At 38.2% G+C, this 22,623-nt stretch overlaps 1 protein-coding gene across 1 annotated transcript in view; it reads right to left on the bottom strand.

Moving 5' to 3' along the window:
- The window catches only part of LOC139711882 (uncharacterized), a 71,310-nt gene that overhangs the window by 15,042 nt on the left and 33,645 nt on the right, over positions 1–22,623 (bottom strand). Inside the window, exons 7-26 of the mRNA XM_071623730.1 lie at positions 22,100–22,162; positions 21,018–21,095; positions 18,769–18,876; positions 17,112–17,165; positions 15,501–15,563; positions 14,695–14,793; positions 13,936–13,989; positions 13,429–13,537; positions 10,227–10,331; positions 8,534–8,710; positions 8,033–8,164; positions 7,669–7,847; positions 6,435–6,623; positions 5,837–6,005; positions 5,138–5,242; positions 4,404–4,615; positions 3,404–3,557; positions 2,876–2,989; positions 1,610–1,780; positions 416–505 (exon numbers count right to left, since the gene is read on the bottom strand). Coding sequence (XP_071479831.1) covers positions 416–505; positions 1,610–1,780; positions 2,876–2,989; positions 3,404–3,557; positions 4,404–4,615; positions 5,138–5,242; positions 5,837–6,005; positions 6,435–6,623; positions 7,669–7,847; positions 8,033–8,164; positions 8,534–8,710; positions 10,227–10,331; positions 13,429–13,537; positions 13,936–13,989; positions 14,695–14,793; positions 15,501–15,563; positions 17,112–17,165; positions 18,769–18,876; positions 21,018–21,095; positions 22,100–22,162 — 2,425 coding nt within the window. The remainder of the gene's footprint in view (positions 1–415; positions 506–1,609; positions 1,781–2,875; positions 2,990–3,403; positions 3,558–4,403; positions 4,616–5,137; positions 5,243–5,836; positions 6,006–6,434; positions 6,624–7,668; positions 7,848–8,032; positions 8,165–8,533; positions 8,711–10,226; positions 10,332–13,428; positions 13,538–13,935; positions 13,990–14,694; positions 14,794–15,500; positions 15,564–17,111; positions 17,166–18,768; positions 18,877–21,017; positions 21,096–22,099; positions 22,163–22,623) is intronic.

Here is a 22,623-nt window from a genome sequence, read left to right as displayed (position 1 = left end):
ACTTTAATATTGTAATTCAAAGATTACTCAACCATCTGTGCAGCTATACTGATGCCACTGTGACAATTTTTTTTTTCAAAAATAAGGAAATAATGATATAAAATGTGTAGAACAGAAAAATATGCAACATTTTATTAACACTTTACTAAAATAATTTAGCTTTTGTTCTAATATTAGATATTTAGTCTTCAAAAGAAGACTTCAAAATTTAGACATAATATCAAATTAGAGATGTAAATTTGATGTACTTTCTTATCCTAATATATGCATACAGTATAGATGGTCCTTTCCTTCCTTTGACATGAGTATTAATGAGAGAGAAGGTATGACAGGTAAATAAAATGATATTGACTAACAGTATATATATTTTTTTTCTTTTGATTATCTAAAACTCAGCATTAATAACTTTTCTCACCCTTGGGCCCAGGTGCACCAATTGCTCCCTCTGGTCCGGGGGGACCCTGGGATCCAGCGGGTCCAAGTGGCCCTGGCACTCCTTTCAATCCTGGGGAGGAAAACAAAAACAAACAAACTTGCTCTGTAACGTCACAGACAACCTAAGATGCAATACACATGCATTATGCACGTACTCCAACCAACATCTTCAACATGCACTATGCACATTGCATTAAAAGTGTAACTTTGACTGTACTGTCACATCATATACTGTTCTATGACTTGAAAAAGTGGTACATTTATACTGTCATTGTAAAGATATGTTTCTCTAAATGATCCCATGATATGATTAACGTGAGTTTTGTCAACCCCCCCCCCCCCCAAAAAAAGAAGGAAATAACAAAAAAAAACAAAAACACTACATCCTTTGCATTTACAGACAGGTAAACTATATCCCAAGTTCCATGCCTATATTTGCACACAGAAATAACAAGATCAACATTGTATCTCCTTTGGTTTCCTTATACTGTAAAACATGAAATATTCGCGGCATGAATTTTTCGCGAATTGGAGCCGACAGCCTTTTTCGTGGCATGAAATTTTCGCGAAGTGCCACTGGCGTTCAATGCATATAATGTAAACATGGACTTTCGCGTGCATGTTAATTTCGCGAATCTTGGCGCTCGCGAAATTCGCGAAATTAAAGTGCACGCGAAAATTCCTTGTTTTACAGTATCTGAATACATGTTTTTGCAACCTTGTTAAATGCATGGTAGATTCCATGGAAAAAGAAAGTCTGATTACCCATAATCACACTGTGAGTAAACCAAACACAGAAAATGCACTTGTTCTTCTAAAAAAACTGGCAAAGAATAGCACCTGTTAATAGTTAAGGAAGATACAGTACATAAGATAGAGCAGCAACCAGGAACAGTCACGGTGGCATTCCTATATGGGGAATTCTCTGCAAAATTGTCCCAAATAGAAATGTAAAAAATATGTGACACAAACAATCTCATGCTGATTTCTGTTGGAAAGGTCTATTTTGAATGGTTTGAATCATCAAAGTAGAACTTAAGTATTCCAAACGCCTTTTCATTATCAATGTAGCAGCCACTCCCCCCCCCCCCCCCCACACACATTTCCTATATCTTCCCCTCCCCTTCACTACATCTCCATACACTTCCCCCCACCCAAGCCACCGCCATCCTACCTGGGGGACCTTGGGGACCTCGCTCCCCGTCTTGCCCAGGCTGACCATTATCCCCTGGAGTGCCCTGAGGACCTGGGAAGCCTGGGAGGCCGGGTTCTCCTTTGTCCCCTTTCTGAGAAGCAAGTCCTGGTTCTCCAGGCGGTCCCTGGATCCCCGGTTCTCCTGGAGGTCCTGTTAGAAGCAAGTAAGAGGTAAGTGGCAACTACTGTGAGAAGCACAATCATCGCTCTCATCTTTGAAGCGAAGATACAACCAGAGGTTTTTATTTTCCTAATTCACAAAGGGAAGATGTGTTTATACCTCTTATGTTATTATTAGCTTACAACAAATCTTATCAAATTTAAAAAAGACACAAAGTCCTCAAATAAAAGAGAGAGAATTAGGCCATTCCCCATTCACATTAACAAGCAACTTAACCAAAATTTGAAGCATGAGGATGGCAAGTAACCTACATATTCAAGAACCACAAGTCAGTTTGCTTAGTGTGCTGGCATAAAGCAATCCTCATATATTCGACATTGCATTTTTCTTGAATATTCATTACCACATCAAATGAGCAAAAATAACAATGCATCTCCACGGAAGAAATACAATTTAAAGTCACTTTCTACAATCATCCATGTTCCTCTCGCACTGAGGACTATAATTGTTGCCTATAATGTTTGGAACAAATGTATTCTTTATCTGGAATGTGTTTGTTTGTTGTTTGCCATTTTGTTCTCTATTGTCATGTTTGAACATGTATATACATGTATATATCTTTCTTTTCATTTTTGAAGCGCCATGAGCACTTTAAGGTGGACCTGTGCACTATAGAAGTAGCCACTATTATTATTATTATTATCATCATTATTATTATTATTATTATTATTATTATTATTATTATCATTATTATTATTATTATTATTATTATTATTATTATTATTATTATTATCATTATTATTATCATTATTATTATTATTATTATTATTATTATTATTATTATTATTATTATTATTATTATTATTATTAATATTATTATTATTATTATTGTTATTATTATTATTATTATCCAAATCACACCCAGAACTAAGTTCTACTTAGTAGTGAACAGCACTATTTTATTTGCTGATGACACAAGATTTATGTCAGTTACAAGACCCAGACATACTTTCTGTCATCATAAAAAAAGAGAAAAAAGGGAAAAAATCCTCCTTATAGCATCAGACCTGTGGTATATGTCTGAATTTTGTTGTTTTGCGTTGGGGAGAGAATTTTTCTCCTTACCTGGTGTGCCATCCCTGCCGGGCGACCCTGGGGGTCCATCCTGGCCCGGGATTGACAGACCTGGCTCTCCTTTGGCTCCCGGGGAACCGGGGAATCCAGGTGTTCCAGCATCACCTTATCAACAGCAAAGGGGAAAAAAAGACAACAGATTAATATTGAAAAAGGATTTTATTGCAAAGTTCATAACCAAGCACTAAGACACCAACATAAACTAGTATGAATTCAATGCATGAGAAATTTGTCTTAGCAATTCTGACAGGCATATCAATGGATTTTACATTTCGGACACTTGTGGCAGCAAAGTAGACATGACTAATCTTGAGGATTGTGACCGTTCATTACTAGTCTACCATTCACTTCTTGTGTGGTGCACTGCCGTGTCTGGTTTAGTCTTGTGAAAATTTTGTCATAGACAGTCCAAAGTATATGACAGAGACCCTCACACACATGTGCAAAGGTGGGACTATGCAAGAAGAAACTTATCATAATCTCAATCACATTCATTCTGTTAATTCCTTTGTGACCTACCTTTTTCTCCAGGCGATCCATTATCTCCATTCCTACCGGGTGGTCCTGGATCACCTGGGCTGCCCCTCTCTCCAGCTATTCCTGGCTGTCCTGGCTGACCGGGCTGGCCACGCCCTCCCTGAGGTCCTGGCTCTCCAGGTTGTCCTGACTCTCCCTGAATGAATTTCAATAAAGGATAGGGTAATTGGTTCAAGGTTTCATAACACATAAACGGTGGGGTAATCTACTTGCTCAGTCACTGGGAATTATTCATTTGCATGTTAACATTCACATTTATATTACTAGAGAAGCACTCTAAGAGCGCAGACCTCCGTCAAGCATGCAGCCCATTTCCACCCGCACTGATCTTGTTCTTCCACAGAGATCAGTGATTTCCACCCATACGTACTGCATTGTGTGCTGAGAGCCGCCCGATTTCCCAATATAGAAGCCTTTGTTACGTCATAAACCCTCAGCTGCAATGCGCGCCTCGCCCTAGCAGAAATTCGAGCACGCACTTTAGTGCGCGCATGAAAACCTCAAATACGCGCAGCCTGAACTCCCAAGTTCATTGACCCTACATGCCAAAATATCAAAAAATCCTTCATAAATTCCCCCAAAATTCTCAGATCACTACCAAAAGTTAATCGTTTGTTACTTGTGTCATTCTAACCCTTTCCTGCAAGTTTCATCTCAATCCGTTAACTACTTTTTGAGTTATTTTGCACACGGACAAACGAACGAACTAAGTAACTAACTAACTAACTTAACTAACTAACTAACTAACTAACTAACTAACCAACGGTAACGAAAACATAACCTCCCCCCTTGGCGGAGGTAATAATTCTACATATTCCATCAGACATTTCTTGTTTTTAAACAAGGAAATAAATGCATGACCTCCTTGTCAGTAAGAGCAAACCATGAGTTGAACAATAAGTTTCCATGCTATTTCCCATGTTCACTCTCAGAAACACAATCATAAAGACACACACACACCATATATGCAACTGTTTCTAACCTTTTGTCCCACAGGCCCAGACAAACCAGGGTTCCCTGGTGGACCATTAGGTCCAGGGTTCCCAGTAGCTCCGATATCACCGGGAACACCCTGAAAGCCCTTCTCTCCAGGAGGTCCAGGGAAAGATTCTCCTGGCGGTCCTGGCTGGCCTCGACTTCCCTTGTCACCAGGAGGTCCAGATAGGCCGGGATCACCACTTTGTCCCTTTGGACCTGATTTCAACATGGGAATGAGAAGGACAATGTGTGATTCATCTCAGGTGCAATCCTGGTGAGCTTTGTACGATATTCACGGGTACTATTTTGTTATCTCTCAGATAAGTCGACACATTCAAGACAACTTGCATTTAGTTCTAATACTGGTACCGCAAACATTGACATCTTTTTGGTGTGGCATATTTTTCCAGGAGGATTACTATATCAAAATACCCCAAAATTTGGAAATCAGCTCAGCACATTGTTGACAAAAACACCTATTATTCTGAAGCCTACATGGATACTCTTAGTTGGAGTCTGTGTAAGTTTTGTAACACAAAGTTAAAAAAGCAGCATACAGGTAAAGTTTCTTTAATATTTCAATGTTCATTACACCCCATCCACTGGAATGTCTATCCATTAACCTCTTGATGACGAGTCCCGGGTATACTTGGGCAAGGATTTATGGGAAATGCGTGTTGTAGCAAAATCAGCCCATTCTCAACAGGTTAAAAATGGTTTAGAAAATAAGTCACTGACCTGTGCTACCACGTGAGCCTGGTGGTCCCTGAGGTCCTGAGGGACCAGGCTCTCCTTTAGGTCCCTGAGAACCTTTGTCTCGGTAGACAATATCACCTTTCTCTCCTGCAGATGTGGATGAAAGAAAACGTGATCATAGCACTCCTTCACACATAACAATATATACATGTGTTTCCCTTCTTCTTGCCAGCATAAATCCACATATACAGGACTCTACATCTGTAGCTTTGCTGTGTCTTCTCTCTCTCTCTTTCGATTGGACAAAGGTGAAAAGTAAACATTTTTAATGATTACTCTTCATAATCTTTCAGATTTGTCATAATACAGTAAAAAAAAAAAAAATCTTTGTTTTTGTGGATGTTTTTATTTTCTTAAATTTTCACTACGCAAGGAATACTTAATTGGTAAAGCGTTTAAAGAGTTCCTTGCTGTATGACAAATATATGCACAGTGACATATGCTGATGAATCTACCCATTCCCCATGAGCATCTGAAACTCCCACAGACTTTTCACAGAAGCAATAAGGTTTGTGTAGGCCGTGGATTAAACCACGCTGCAAAGATAAATGCATGCAAGATGTGCACATTAAGGAGGAAAAATAGCCATGATAGGCCAACTTTTCTGGTTATCTGAAGAAAAATGTTTTTGAAAAAATGTAAGGGAGTTCAGTGACTAGATCCATTTTTGTCATCATTTACCTCGAAATCCTTGAACTCCTGGTTGTCCTTTCTGTCCCTTTTCTCCCCGTTCTCCTGGTTCACCTGGAGTGCCTTGTCCTGGAAAGCCGCGATCTCCCTTAGGTCCTGGTCCACCTGGAGTACCAGGGGATCCTGGTGCACCGGGAGGTCCAGGTAGTCCTTGATTTCCCTGTGTTGGGATGGGTGAGAAATCATGGTGGGGTCAGAAGAGGGAACAGATGAGCAAGAGGTGGGAGATGAGGCAAGAAGCAGAGGATAAAGGGTGTGAGGTGGTGAAAAGTAGGTAGGGAGCACAAAGGGAAATCAGGTGATAAAAGTGAACTAATTTTAGGGTTAAAAAGATAGAGAATGATTTAAGTGGTGAATTCTATTTCTATTTCTGTATATTGCTGTCTATGCGATATTGTTTTCCATGCGTCACATAATATTGTTGTCATCTCATCCGATCATGGCGGCAGTATCATGAATAAAAAACTCTTAACTTTAGAAGAAATTGTCTCATTCTCCCAACACATTACTAATGTGTTCTTCTCAATCCGAGTGTATGGTGGGTTTTAAAGAGGCAGTGGTCATAATCCCCCCGGAACTCAATTCTTACTTTAAGTTCTCTTAGTGTCTCCTGGGCTGTACAGGGAGGGCCTGGTTCACCCTTCCGTCCATTTTCTCCCATATCTCCTTTGTTGCCCTGGGGGCCAGGGTTCCCTGGGATTCCTCGTCCAAATCCTCTGTCACCTTTTTCACCCTTGGCTCCGGGCTCTCCTTGGATACCTGCATTGCCAGGACGACCCTGAGAGAGAGAGAGGGGGGGGGGGGGGGGATGAGAGCAAAAGAATAAGAATACAACCATGGTTGAATTAGCGACAAGGATTGTCTGTTGATAAAGAATTATGAAATGTGAGGCAATTATCAATTATAGTGTTGCCCATCTCAAATCTTATTTCCATTCACAAATACACACAAAAAAGTACAATCACAGCTGAATTTATTGATAAAGTTTTTTATTCTTCCTCCTTATAACCATTTCATATGAATTTCTAATCAGAGCACACCATACAAAACATCACTAGATACACCATACAAAGCATCAGTAGTCACATCTGTTACCAAATCGTGACACCTGAGAATGTTGCCTGACTTATAAAAAGTCTAAAGGGATGGTATAGTTTTAATAGAGATCGGGATTTGGATTTTAACTTTTCGTGAGATAATTGGAAACCCCATATATGATATATCAAAGAGCATACAATTCTAAGAGGAATTCAAAGTTTATTTGATGAAAATTGGTTTTGAAATGGTTGAGATATTAAAAAACAAAGAAGTCCTATGCAGAGGTGGGACCCATCTTTTGTTCGGACTACTTTGTTTAATTTTGTTTTTTGATGTCTCAGCCATTTCAAAACCAATTTTTATCAAATGAACTTTGAATTCCTCTTAAAATTGTATGTTCTTTAATATTTCATATATTGTATACGCCAAATATTCTAGCGAGGTTTTTATTTTCGCGAATTTCGCGAGTCAGGTGCTATTCGCGAAGTTAAAGATACGAGAAAATATTGACACTGATCCTGATGGGGATGTGACGTATGCATGTACATTTCTCCGTTCAGTACAGGACTCCACGATCGCAAGTTTAACCACTCGCGATAGCGTCAGGAATTCCCAATTCACGAAATATATGGCGTATACAGTAAGTGATTTCTAGTTATATCGCAAATATACAAAACCTGAATCCCAATCTCACCCTAAATTATACCATCCCTTTAAGTTGCAGGATTATCTGAATGTTTTTGTCAGCTATTCATGGGTCTTGTGACACACAAGGTTCAACTCACTTGCAGGCCTGTGTCTCCCTTTTGACCGAGTGTCCCAGGCTCTCCTTTCTGACCAACTGGTCCATCATTCCCACGGGCCCCTGGTGGACCAGGCTGGCCCGTCCGTCCCCCTGGACCTGGCTCTCCCTTCTGGCCTGCTTGACCACCTCGGCATGGTTCACAAGGTTCTCCTTTGTCACCTGGTGACAAAAGAGAATGAGAGAAGACAGAGAGAGAAAGAAGAAATTAATTTGTATATTCCACATCTGAGCCAACATGTCTGTAGTCTGAGGGCATAGTCTCCTGAAATATTTAACAGTCCAGTGTTGTTGTTTTTTCTAACTAGACAATCCAAAACTGAACAAAATTGCAACATGTAACACACCTGTTGGTCCAACATTTCCTGGTGTTCCTGGTGTCCCAGTATCTCCAGAGTTGCCACGTGGTCCAGGTCTTCCAGGGGATCCTTTAGGACCTGGATCTCCAGGGATGCCATTACCTGGGGGCCCAATCGGTCCTGTGGTTGGAAGGGAACAATCATGATTACCATATTGTCTTCAAATATTTCATAGGTTGCTCCTTACACTAGCAGCACACTCCAGGATTTTAATTGATGGCAAGCGCAAAAGTTGAGTTGCCCACAATTACATGATTGTGCTTTCTTTTGGCATGTTTGTCCTTCAGATCACCCTTGGCAGAGTGGGTTACAAGAAAATGAAGTATCACAAATACCAAATTAAACATTGATAACAGGACAAAAAAAAAAGAGCTTATTCTAATGATAACAAAGAATTTAACACTCATATTTCAAAATTTCACTATTTCACTATTGTGTTGTGATCAGAAAGGATGATTCATTCCACTTAATATTGATACCCAAGCATACCTGGCGGTCCCGGGTCTCCCACTTGACCTGTAAGTCCCGGTGGTCCCTGAGGACCGGGACGTCCATCCATTCCCGGCATGCCGGTGATGGTCAGTCCAGCCATACCCTTGTCTCCTTTGTCACCAGTTCGTCCAGGTATTCCCTGGATTCCTCGCGGACCAGGAAATCCCGGCATTCCTGATCAGATAACAAACATAAACATGAGATTGTTTACCCGTATGTACATGTGTATATACTGTTTTGTTTGTATATTGTTCTTATAATTTTCTGTGATACTGTTGTAACGTGATACGATACGTACTCTGTTCTATAGCGCCATGAGTATCTTTTTAGGTAGAATGAGCGCTTTATAAGAGTCTCTCTATTATTATAATTATTATTATAATGAAAAAATTCCTGGGTATACTACTGTAATCAAACACATAACTGTTCCACATGTTTTATCTACTAATAAGCATGGAGAACAATTACAAATGTCAAAAAGCTTCAATCATTCTATTACTCATCAGTGTGATATAAAATCAAGTATACAGGACCCAACATAAGAATAGCCAGAAAAACAGTGCAAGACACAATCTCATGTTTAAAACAAAATTCCCAAATAGGAGATTATCAGCTTAACCCTAATTAGGCAGCCCGGGTAACATTCCACATGACATGTTGCCATCGCAAAGAGATATCACTGCAATGTTTCATGACTTTCCTCTTTCATATAATTCAGCAAAACTGAATGCTCTAATCCCCACAAAATTAAATGAAAGTACATCAATAATAATTGAAGTTTACTATTTGGCTTAGAATTCACTTAGAAAGTCACCTAAGTACACAGGGGATATACATCGTAGGATTGCACGATGGTGAAGAAATAGTAGTACTTAGCAAATGCTCTAGCTTAATTGGGGGTTATGCTGATAGAACAGCTACAAGTATGATTCTTCCCCCCCCCCCATATTTCAAAAAGATTCGAGTTCTTTGAGTCATAGTAGCTTTCGATGCCCGTGGAATAGCTGCATCGTGTCATCACAAAAGAAGCAATGTGTAAATTAAGACAGCGCTGGCTACTTTCTGGGTCTTTAGGTTAACTTTTTGTATACCTGATTCACAGCTATAGATGTATTGTGCAGTTTCAGCTGAATCTTCCTGGCATTGTACTGAGATTAAGTCCAGTCAGCCGATGGGGTGAATGCTATTTATTATTTGTTTCATACATGCTAAAGTCCATGGCTCTCTTCCATAGAAATAATTCATTGCTCCAAGTTTACAATCAATCATGCTTAGTAACTCGAACTTGGACAATGAACTACTTCAGTGAAAATTGTCATCACTAGCCAATTAGTTTCAAGCAGTTGTTAGGGCAGAGCCTATGAAATCCCCATGCAAATTTCTTGCTCAAGATGTGTAACCACAGAAATAAGCCAAAAAAAAAAAATATCTGTAAATAATCAAATACTTTAAACTTTTTCTGGTAAAGTAAGAGCTTGAAATTTCAGCTTATAGCAGACAAAACCCTTTAGTTTCCAATCAGGTAAGGCGAAAATGCTAAAATTTTCTTGGTACCTCAACTAAATTCTGATTTTTCTTCATTATGGGTGCCAGTAACTTGTGGCTGCTTTTGATGTGACGGGTCACAAATATCAACTCATATGAAAGTGATGAAGACAGAAAATTTGTAGAGAGAGATCAAACTTCTTACCAGGTGCTCCTGGCTCGCCCTTCTCTCCTATTCCTAGTGGGCCAGGTGGTCCACGTTCTCCTTGTTGGCCCGGGCTACCTGGCTGGCCATCCATACCTCGGAATCCTGAAAGAGAGAGAGCAGTACACATGTTGATTATCAGGCCAATGAACTATAACATCATACAGTGACTACTTTAACATCTAACAAAGATTACATTTCATTTACAAATATGACTACACATTGACCTTTCACTCTCAGTCTACTTTAGAAAAAAATCCAATTTTAATCCTTACCGGTACCCAAAATAACATTATTATTGGACTTTCCTGGTTGAATCTTTACCAGAAAACTGGTTTGATGAATGTTTTACTAAACTAACTACTAAACATTCCCCCTTATCACTTCAGTGAACTAATCATAAATTAATTTCAGATCTTCTTACTAGATTATGTTACTAATTTAAATTCTAGCAAACCAATATACATTAACCTTTGAATTAATGTAAACTAGAAATATTCCTGACACTATATTTTCACAGACTGAAGCTGACAGCCTTTTTCATGGAATGAATTTTTGCAAACTGCCATTTGCATTCAATCTATATAGTATAAACAAGAACTTTTGCATGCCTTTTAATTTCATGAATCTTTGCCCTCGTGATATTTGCAAAATTAAAATGCCTGCAAAATATATATGGTTTTACAGTATTATCATCATCATATTCATGTAAGCAATGAACTTCATGAGAGTTTGAGGAAAATCGGAAAATCGATACAAAAGTTATGAATTTTTAAAGTTTTCATGTTGGAACCACTGGATGAGGAGCTAGCTACTAGAGGTTGTAACGTCATGTGTGGACAACAATATAAAGAAATTTAAACATGATTTCATGTTTCTAGCACAATGAAAGAACACTTGACTATTAAACCACTTTCAGAAAGCAGGGGAAATAATTACTACCCTTAACATATGTCAGTATCAAGCTGATGGAATGTGCAGAATGTGCAATTTTTTTGGAATTCCCTTTATATTGTTGTCCACACATGACATCACAAACTCTAGTAGTCTCCTCATCCAGCGGTCCCAACCCAAACACTTTAAAAATTCAAAACTTTTGTATCAATGGTCCGATTTTCCTCAAACTTTCAGTGATGTGTTCTACTATTGTTGCTGCTTTTCATGACAGGGAAGAGGGGAATTAAAGGACACGTTCACCCTCATAGACATGTGAAATGAGGGAATGCAGCAATATTAGGGTGTGTTTATGCTCAAATTGCGAAGGCAGAATCAGCGTTTTGAAACACTGATTCAAAACGCTGATTCAAAACGCCATTCACGGGAGCACTGTTTATGCTCACTTTCTTCAAGTCTTGGAAAGAGCGTTTGCGATTGCTTTGCTGACCTCAGCAGAGGCAGGTCAAATTGGGGCGCGCCCTTTTCTTTGAAGTTCTGGCCTGAGTGTGTGTATTGTTCATGCATGTCTAATAAAATCTTGATTGCTTTACTAATACACACATACATGAACAGTAGACAATGATAGGAAATACAAGTATTTATTTCATCTACAAATTGTTGACAAAATCGGAATGTATGATATAATAGTGAGCTCTTCAAGACTTCATGCATTAACTCTGTCACCATGTACAGTAATGTACCAACAGGGAGCTCGAGGGCTCAGCACTTGCAGCACAGTGCAAGGTCGGCTGGCCTGGCGCACGAATTTCAAGTGAACCGGAAAGGCAATGGGGATGACGTAATTTAAACGCGTTTGTGATGTGAGTTGCGTTTATGCTTCCCCTCGAACAGCGTTTCTGTACGAACGTTGATCATAAACGCACTATTTTGTGCGTTTTGAGACGACGTTTTGAAATGGCGTTTACATCAAAATGAGCAAGGACGCAACCGCGTTTTGAACTAAGCACGTATCAAAACGCTGATTCTGGCCAGAAAAGGGGAAGAATAAACATGGCCTTCGTAGAACATCAGTGAGAGTGTGAGGAAAATCGGACAATCCGTTCAAAAGTTAAGAATTTTTGAAGTTTCTGCTCACTAAAGGCTGGATGAGAAGACTACTATAGCTTGTGATGTCACATGTGTACAACCATATAAAGAAACAATAAAGAAAATTCAACATATTTTCACTTTTCTCACATAACAAAAGAACACTTGACTTCTCTCTTTCAGAAGGGAGGAGGAATGATATTATTCTTAACATATGTCAGTAACAAGTCAAAGAAATGTGCACTTTATTCAAAAAGTAAAGTTTTGTGAAATTCTCTTTTTATTTTCTTTAGATCGTTGTACGCATATGACATCATTTGGGTGTTGGTTTCCTTTAACTTTCCAAGCTTTTTCATCACTATCATATGATTTATTTGAGTTTGACCTACAATTGTAGTTGAAGATTAGCTAGCCTACTAAAGCATCAGGATAGCCATTCGCCTTAATCCAACAGGACAGCATTGGGGACATGACAGGGATAGGGGGATGAAAGTAATCTCCATTCATTGACAATTAGTTTCCAGACATCTGTGCCAACCGGTGCTGAAAGAAAACCCTCCAGTGTACATACCCATCAGTGAAAAAAGTGAAGTAATTGTTAATTGGATTCTGGGTGGGCTAGATGCACATAATGGACAACCTAAAAACATAATGCCTTTGGCACCCTATAGGGCAATGGCATGAAGCTGTAAGTAACAATGTAGAAGGTGGGGAATGCATAGCAAACCTTAAAGGCATAATTTACGATTTGCAGATGAAAAAAAAAAGACCGCATTTGTGCTTTAAAATAGTTCTAAAATGTGAGCTAGGGATAGAAACAACTGCTGTAAAAATTGAATCCATATAACTGATGTTAAGTATTGTTAAATATACAAAATGTGAACAATAGTTACAATAAAAATGTTTCCAGACTACCGGTAAACCTTCTACAGTTATGGTTTATCGAGAAAAATAGTGATATCCCCTTATATTTTAGGTTTTCTTGCACAAATTTTATTTGGTAGAATGTTTTGTGATATAACTGATCTACACATATGCATCAAATGTGATATCTTGAACATTTTTTAAATCATTGTTCCCAAAGGTACAAGAGGACCTTTAAAATAGTTATATAGATATAAACCAACTGTGCAACATCTAGCATGACAAATCACTCTGTTTTACCATCTACCAATACCATCACTTTTGGCACAAAACACACATAAAGGGTTAATCTCACCTGTTTCTCCCTTTTCTCCCTGGGACCCAGGGGGTCCTGGAGGTCCATCTCGTCCAGGAGGGCCGGGAGGTCCCTCAATGCCTAAGCCAGTGGTGTTGATGGGAGGGCCCTGCAAAACAATATGTTTGTTTTTCATTGAGACTATGTTCAGCAAAGCCCTAAACAAAAACAAAATTAAGAAATATATATATTAACTGTATGCATGTGTATGCATATTGAGAACACTTGGGTCTTTGGGTCAAATGGTGGTCTCCTGCATTTCTCAGAACTTTTTAGTATTCTCTCTCATAATATTGAAACACTATTACATATATTTCAGAAATATGTTTATTCTTCTATTATGTACACACTTCTTCAGATTTATACCTAAAGTCACGTCTGCTTTTGATTCAAGAATCGAGCATTTTAACAGCTGCGTTGTTTAGAAAATGCACGAATAAATGAAACCAAATGAAATAAGCTTTCCTTGTGTTACACATGTGGACAGGTCATCCTGTTTACACTTACTGGTGGTCCAGGAGGTCCAGTCCTTCCTTTTGGTCCAACATTTCCTTTCTCTCCCTGGCATTAAAAAAGAAATACATGGTTTATTACACTGGTGTTTGCAGTCTGGTGGGGAATAAGCCATAACATCTATCCCTATTGTTATACTAATGATGTAGCTACAATATTTCATTTTTTTGTTAATTGGTTCAAGGGACTCATTACAACAGCTGCTTTAATGTTCAAGCATTCAAAAAATGCAGAGTATCCTTGACTACCAATGACTAAGCAGAGCTTTAGCAGCATAGAGTAAGAATATGCAATATAAGAGTTTCACACGAGGTACTGCAGTGATCCTAACCTGTTGAGGATGGGCTAATTTTGCTACAACATGCATCTTCCATACACACCTGCCCAAGTATACTCAGGACTCGTCTTCAACAATTTAAAGAAATTCACTATGCAGTTTTCTTCAAAAATATATGGTATCAAAGAAATTGTACTCCATAAATCTTATTTCCTGTCCCTTGAGGTATCATCCTAAATATAAAGTAAAAAAAAAAACACCTCAAGTAAATATCATATTGAAGCAATGATTGAAAAAAAAAAAAAAAAAAACTGAGACGATTCAAAATGAGATTACAATCACGCACAGCTGTAATAAAATGGGAACACGGTTGAAACCATGAAGTCTGTGTTTAAAAGAAAAAAAATCCACATATAAAGAACGAAAGAAAAGAGAATGATAACAAACAAGGCAGTATACAGAGTCAAAATACTAACCGGCTGTCCGTTATAACCAGGAGGTCCTGGGTTTCCTGGTGGCCCAGGATTACCTGCAGGCCCTGAGGAACCCTTGGTGCCATCTTTACCTGACTTGCCCTGGATAGCAACAAAAGGTAGTAACAGCACAGGTGTCAGGATATTTGTGACATATCAGAAGCTGAAGTTAAGGTGACTTTTTAAAAATTATTTTTAGTTGTGCAGTAACACTAACACTATTATGACAAAAAGCTCTAAAATAAGCAGCCTGTGAATAGAAGTAGCAGTGTGATCTTGTTCACACAAGTCTCCTAAAATAAGAGCACAAAATGATTCATTCCATCTACTCTGCAGTAATTCAATGACGACTGCAATTTTGCCACCTGCATAGCTAGTGAATTCAGTTGTAAACTGCCCTCTGAAAACTTCATTAGCAAACTACAGCAAAAAGTCAATGGTGAATTCAGTTCTGCATAATTACAGCATTAAAAGACAAGTCATTAGAGTACAAAAATGTATACAATTATATGATTGACTGGAATTCACCCATAGAAACTTGAATCTGACTAGACCTCCTATAACAAAAAAAAAAATCTTGCTTTTTCACATATCACAATTACCTAGGTCAGCATCATTGCAATTTTTTATAGCATATGGTATAACACCTTACATCAGTAATGTTTGCAATAAAACTTCCTGTTTCAGTTTACATCAGTCCTATTATTCGAACACAAATGCTCATCCACAGAACAGTCTGCGCTATTAAGTCTTCTTTTGGTTACTTGAAAGTGTCTCTGAATGTTATTAATATCTTCTGGTATACTCACCCTAGGACCTTGAGTACCAAGTTCTCCCTTTTCTCCTTTATAACCTTTCTGCCCCTGGGGACCCTAAAACAGAGAGAAAGACAGAAAAAAAGTGCTAAATGAGGGATATGACTTTTATGACTGCTTCCTATTCACCCATGGAACACTGCCGCAATTCATGCACAGCTTGCAAGCTGTGTATTCATGTATGTCTGGATATAAATCTTGCTACGATGCATTAACTCTGTATGTGCCACGTTCGCATGTGCGACTCAGTCGACAGCGTGCCAACTTTGCATATTCTGCTCAAACGCACAAACTCGCCGAAACTAATTGATTAATCGCCAAATGCCGTAGTACAATGAAAACGTTTCTCGCGCTTCCGTTCCTCTCACATATAGCTTGCATTTTATGTTGTGATTGACTAACAAGCGGTGTTCCCTACTGGATTTACGAGTTTATTCTAAGTTTCTGTCACTGGTTTGCGTGCAAACGTCATGCCTTTACGGTAATTTAGCTACAAGTCAAGTGAATGAAAAACAGTCATGGATTTGTCATACAATTTACATCAGAGCAAAGCTTGGCATTTTCTCTACAACTTTACTCACTATTACATCCAGCTTAACAGAAAACTACTGAAGTAACATTGATTTGAAAAACAGAATGTTTTCTCAAAGCATGACAATGTCGGTGTCTAAGAATAATGTGGCATACAGGGGGTTTCCACCATGGCACATAAAGGGTTAAATCAGCATTGTATATCGTATCTTTAGAAGGCACATCCCTGTGCACATATCTGGTTGAGGAGTTGAAGAGAAAAGATTGTAAATGTTGCATGCCATTTTCTTGGTCTGAAAGTGGCTTATTGTTTATACATACTTCTATGAAATATAAAATCATCACTTTATGACACTTCAAGTGGGCCTTTTTAAATGAAAACACACTAGTTTAAGCATCTTTGACTGATGAACCCTTTATGTACACAGTGTATGAATGTATTATATTGTAACCTCTTAAACAACGATCAGTGTTTGGTTGATGATCAATCCCCCCCCCCCCCACACACACACACAAACACAACAATAATAATAATAAGAAGAAGAACAACAACAAAGACACACACACAAAAACAAAAAAAACAAAAACAAAAAAACTTGAGTGTAACGTCTTGCCTCAGAGAAACCAGTATGTACAATGTGATAATGTAAATGTCAGACACGAACATACTGTGAGGCAGAAGAGAAGACTTAATCCTCCCATATTTCAAAAGTTTAACCTTGGGTGTCTATGAAATCTCATACCTTGCATTTAAAAAAATAAAATAAAAACAACTCTTAACAAATGGTTCAATATGGACCACTTCTCAGATATGATAATCTAAATGTACATATAACAGTCAGAAATACAGCATTGCAAAATTCCAGTTGTACAATCCAGCTGATGTAAATACACACAGATTTGACAATATTGTTGTGTTGAACTAAAACCTTGGTAAGTAGGTCTATGCACACAAAGCTTGTTTAGAATTACAACTGTAGTTCCACAGGTGTTTTTTTTTTCCATCAACAGCTTTGCCAATCAGCAGCAGAACAACAAAACTTTGAAAGTTCATTGGCACTGTAGTTTCCTCACCTGTATCCCGGGTGGTCCCGTAAAACCTTTCATTCCGACATCTCCTTTCATACCCTGATGATGTGTACAGAAAAAAGGACATTATCCAAAATATATGCAACATGGAATTTGACATTCACTATTAAACACATAAACACAGGTAATATACATTAGGTCATTACTCTGCCTATATATATGAGGCAAAATAGGAGGAAAAGAACACATCCACTGTGCACAAATTACTCTATCGCTTGTTTGGAAATCTTTTTCATCACAAAAAAGAGAGGAAATATAGCTCAAGCAATTCAATTAGCACACACGGTCAGCTAGGATGCCTCTGCTTGTAGGGGAATCATCATATCTTCCAGTAATAAATGGCTCTTCATTTTAAGTTTGATGAAGTTAATGATCTTGACTTCTGAACAAGGATGACCTTTAACTCTCTCCATACAAAGGAAATATTCTGCAATTGATTCCAGTCTTTACACAATATGAAATTATCACATGACTTTTATCTGGTAGAATCTACAGGCAAAGGACAATAGTTCTGCTCACTTTGGTGACCTTTGACCTTGTCTTTGGTCCTTTTCATTGTAGGCAACTAATTATTCATTCATTTAGATCCTTTTTATCACTGGTCATTCACAGCTTATGTCATGGCTGGAGGATGACAAATCAAACCACAGTGCAGTGACCTTCGAAATTGACCTATCATATCGCTAACATGTTCGTTTAAGTCACTGTTGATTCTGCCTGCCCATCAACTTTTTTCATCAATGGACATGCCTGTCTAAAGTCATGTCTGAAATGGCATTTGCTCGCAAATATACAATGACCTTGGACCTATCACAATTATAATTTCAAGGAAATAATTGTTTTTTTATATCCACCCTTCTTGCTTCATAACACTGTCACTAGACATTCCCCAATAAAGCCATAGCTGAAAATGCTTTTCTTAGCAAAAGTTCAGGGGACTTCACGGGATTATGGCCAAAATCAATATAGCATACCTGGGCCAGAAATTATGAAAATCAAATGAGCATTTTTTTCTAAAATCATGGTAGCAAGATGCAAGATGAAATTGATGGTCTGACAGACAGATAACACAATGCCTGCAACACTTTTCAACTACAGGCATAGAAATGTACATTTCCTGATGAATCTTTGTCTTGTTTTGTTGGTTTTTGGATAGGAATAGACCAACAACAAAATGTAATTTATATCTATTCAATGGAAATATCAAAATATGAATATGCACATAAATACGAATTGAAAGACATTACTGAGGTATGCATGCAATGCTTGACCTGTCATCATGAATGCCTAATTGAAAATAAAAACACACCACAAAACATCAATTCTTGATTTCTGTATTTTTACATCACTTGGCTTTAAGCCATTCAATTAAACAAAATTTGTCACACAGTACTTCTACTCAAAAATCAAAGAAGGGTGACATGGAGGAGATGAACCAAACTCAGGAACTTTGATGGTACTGATGGTCCATGTGGCCTAACAACCATGCGAGAATCATCACACAAATGAGATGGCACAGGTGATGAAGAAAGTGTTTGTGGATGACGGTGGTGGTGGTGGTGGTGGTGATGGTGATGGTGATGGTGGTGGGGGTGGTGGTAGTGGTAGTGGTGGTGGTGGGGTATGGTAAGTTTGGGGTTACCTGATCGCCCTTATCTCCCTTTGCACCGGGAACAATTTCTGACTCGTTGACTCCTCCCGCTTGTTGTTCGCACGGTGTCCCTGGTATTCCTGGGGGACCGGTTACACCCTATTTGGTCATGTTTGGGTGGAAAGATTTGTGCAATGACAAAGTAAAACAACACAACATGCATGGTTTCTTTTCTTCTTTTCTCCTGTTGACTGTGAATAGGGAGGCACAAGCAAATTCTCTCTATCCCTTTCCACAGCACATCAAGTCCATTCCTGTCAAACAACTGCAAATAACTTGGCTTCAAAGTTAGTACCTTTTCACCTTTTTCACCTGGCCTTCCACCCTTCCCCGGAGGGCAGAATGAAGCTGGAGGGCCAAGATCACCCTGAAAGAGAAACAATTCTTAGGCTTCTCAGACAGCAGTCAAAACAATTTTTCTTTTAAAGGAAAAGTCCATGATAGAGTAAGGTGAAATTAAAAAAAAATACATACAGATGTATTTTACTCAAATGGGATAATTTTTTTGTGTGTGATTTCTTCAAAGTGATACATAAAGTGAATAAACAGTGATATGACAGAATTTTGTCTTTGACCTTAAACTTAAAGTCTGGACAGACAGACAGACACACATATACAAGTAACATACATGTATGTGCAACCAACGGTATTCATAAAACACATTGCCAATATTATATACGGTAGCAATATAATTTGATTTAAAACAATGTTATGAAATTTATCAGTCTCATATGAAAGCAATAATTTTCTAACAGGAATACAAGTAATAATTAACCAACAAATTGCATTGCAACTGTATTATTGAGCGGTTTTGTAACTATTGTTGTGTATTGTTGAGCAGTTTTGTAACTACTGTAAAAGTGGAAATTTTCGCGGTGTTGAAATTTTCGCGCATTTCGCGCAATCAGAAACTAGCGTGAAAATAAAAGCACGCGAATATTTCTCCTTGCCATATGTTCCTGTAGTTGATGTCTTGATACCGCGGAATTAAAAACACGCGAAACTCTTCTTATCCGGCCGAGCGCGAAAAATTAGTCGCGCGAAAATATCCACTTTTACAGTAGTCTTTCTATAGCTCAGTCGGTAGAGCACTGGGCTAGCATTCGGAGTTCTCGGGTTCGAATCCCAATGAAATCTTATTTTCTTTGCTCATTTTTCCACTAATAAATTATATTCATTTCAGGTCAGTTTCCTTCTGTTTGCATATGCTACAAACTCAAAAAGCTGCATCACTTTGGTGATCCCTCGCATTTATCCCCAAGCTGAATTATCCTTCAGGTTTATGTCAGGTTTAAGTGTGTGCATGTGTGTCACACACATACACACTGCCATATAAGGTTGTAGCTTCTGTCCATTCAAGCTTTGAGAATTGAGGGTTTCTGGGACGAACACTGTACGAGGGCTTCCTATAGCTCAGTCAGTAAAGCACCGGGCTAGCATCCAGAGGTCTTGGGTTCGAATCCCGATGGAATCCCATTTTCTTTGCTCAGCTTTCAACTAATGAATTATATTCATTTCTGGTCAGTTTCCTTCTGTTTGCATTTGTTACAGTTTTGTAACTAATCTAAAAACAAGGACAAGGCTTAATGCAGAAGTGTTTGTTTTGTTTTGTTTTTTGTTTTTTTAAAATACAGTGTAGGATTTCAACACATATTTCTATCTATTTGATGTTCTTACACCAAATGTAAAAGACTGCTATAAATGAAAAGAATTGATGTCCCTTCTACATCCAAAGTGTCAATACATTCACAATAACAGATGAAGAAATTGCTTACAAAAATAGACATACTGCTAATTAGAAATTCTCATCATTAAGAAGCTAACATCTTGAAAGCACAATTTATTTTTAGAATGAGCAAAGAGTTATGGGCATTACATCAACATGAGTTTCTTTGTTTTTTTTACTTGTCCCAAATAACAGCATTGAGAATAATATTCATTTTTAACAATTTGAGTCTCTTTCTCCCTTGCCGCTATATTCAAACACTAAATGCAAACATTGCCTGTTTCCATATTGTTGGTGCACTATGATATTAAGATAGACAGGCCAGAACAAATAATTATGACAACTTGTGCTTAACAGTTTTCATTATCTCCTCCAAATTTTTAAAGTTAATTGTTGGACTGCATAACCCTCTCGTAACTCGGAATGCTATGGATGGTATACATAACAAGTTGCCAATGGTAAATACATAGTTAGCATCTCCCTCTCACAGAAACAGGGAGCTTCGGTATCTTACCTTTTCACCCTTTTGCGGGGCAAAGGCCACACAGTTACTTCCAGGTTCACCCTTGAATCCCTTGTCACCCTTTGGACCCTGTAGATATTGTGGTAAAAAAGAGAAGAAGAAAAGATAAACTTAAGTAAGTGGACAGACACCTAGTCAGACATATGCATGTAGTTTGATAAACGTCCATAGGCTGGTGGTATCATGTTTTCTTGCAATGGAGTATGTTCTCCCACTGCAAGCTAACAGGCTGTAAATGACTGTAAATGACCGATCATTCACAGAACACGAATGTTGTGTGCAGTTTCCAGGTTGATACTTAGGAAAGTGGATGATTATGGCACATTTCTGTTGGTATCATGATTGCTTGTTATGGAAGTCATGTACAAATACTGCTTCAAGTGACTAGTTTTCTTTTTCAGTTTTTTTTTCATCATCTTCTTTATTTTCTCCTTCAATGCTTTTTTCTTTAAAAAAAAAATCATCTCCTTCTGTATTTTTCTTTGTCAACATACTTTCTTATCATTCATTTGTTACCCCACCACATTCTACCAGACTGTCACTTCAATTATCATTGATGACACAAATTCCCAATGTCAGTGCACAGTTGTCTGGTCTAAAACTTCAGCCCTAGTCTCCATATAAGGTGCAGTCAGACTTGCAAAAGATTGAGAAGATTAAGTTCTTTAAGATCTTTAAGATCCCGAAGTTTTGCCAGTGTGACTGCAAACTTCTCGCAAAACTTCTTGCGAAACTTCCCACTCCACCTAGGGATATTTCCTTCACCCCGTCAAACTTCTCGATTTGTTTGCAGGCGGTGTCTCCGAAATGCGAGGCCATTGTCATGTACAGATGTGCATTGTTACATCACAATCTCAAGAAATCGGACGGCGCGCTCTTTGTTCTTTCTTGCGCGCACGTACCAATGACCCAAACTTTTTGATCCAAGTTTGGCTGCCAGTGTGACAATATAACAAAAGATCATGAAGACTTCGCGATCTTAAACTTCTAGATCTTTTACCAGTCTGACCGCGCCTATAGATACAGTGCTGAATCATGACAGTAAGGATAAAGTCACTATGTTTGTCACTTACAAAAGAACCTCGCTCCCCTCTGTCACCTTTCGGTCCATTCTGGCCGTTTATTCCTGGATTGCCCTATTGCAGGAAGAACAATACAAAAACAAACAGGACAACCATCATTCAAACAAGATTATCATTTTATTACAATCTCTTCGCCATTTAGTTGTGACATAGAATTTAGCACATAGTATTTCATTGTCAGTATTCTAAAAAGTTCTCAAGGCAAAGGCAAAGGGAAATAACATTTAGATGTCTGCAAACAAATAAATTGTTTATACCTCTACCCTTTTCATACCAGTTTATTCAACTTTTACTTGCAGCTGGTGCAAATTGAAATTTACATCAAGTATTTCATATCATCATTCTTCTTTTAAGCACATATCTACAATATGAACATCAACTATTACATTACAAGAAACTGCTGATAATGTAAACATATCACTTCAACATCTACTTGTTCATAGATAAAAATTCAATATATGGTATCATTGTAGTTGGGGTTTTTTTCCAACTAAAGGGATATTTTCACTAAGGTA

This window comes from Diadema antillarum, unplaced genomic scaffold (genome assembly GCF_040938485.1).
Source record: "Diadema antillarum isolate AM-2024a unplaced genomic scaffold, OU_Dant_1.0 seq00001725_RagTag, whole genome shotgun sequence".
Taxonomy (NCBI): domain Eukaryota; kingdom Metazoa; phylum Echinodermata; class Echinoidea; order Diadematoida; family Diadematidae; genus Diadema; species Diadema antillarum.
The sequence above is the reverse complement of the archived record's forward strand: the minus strand, read 5'-3'. Positions and strand labels throughout refer to the sequence as shown.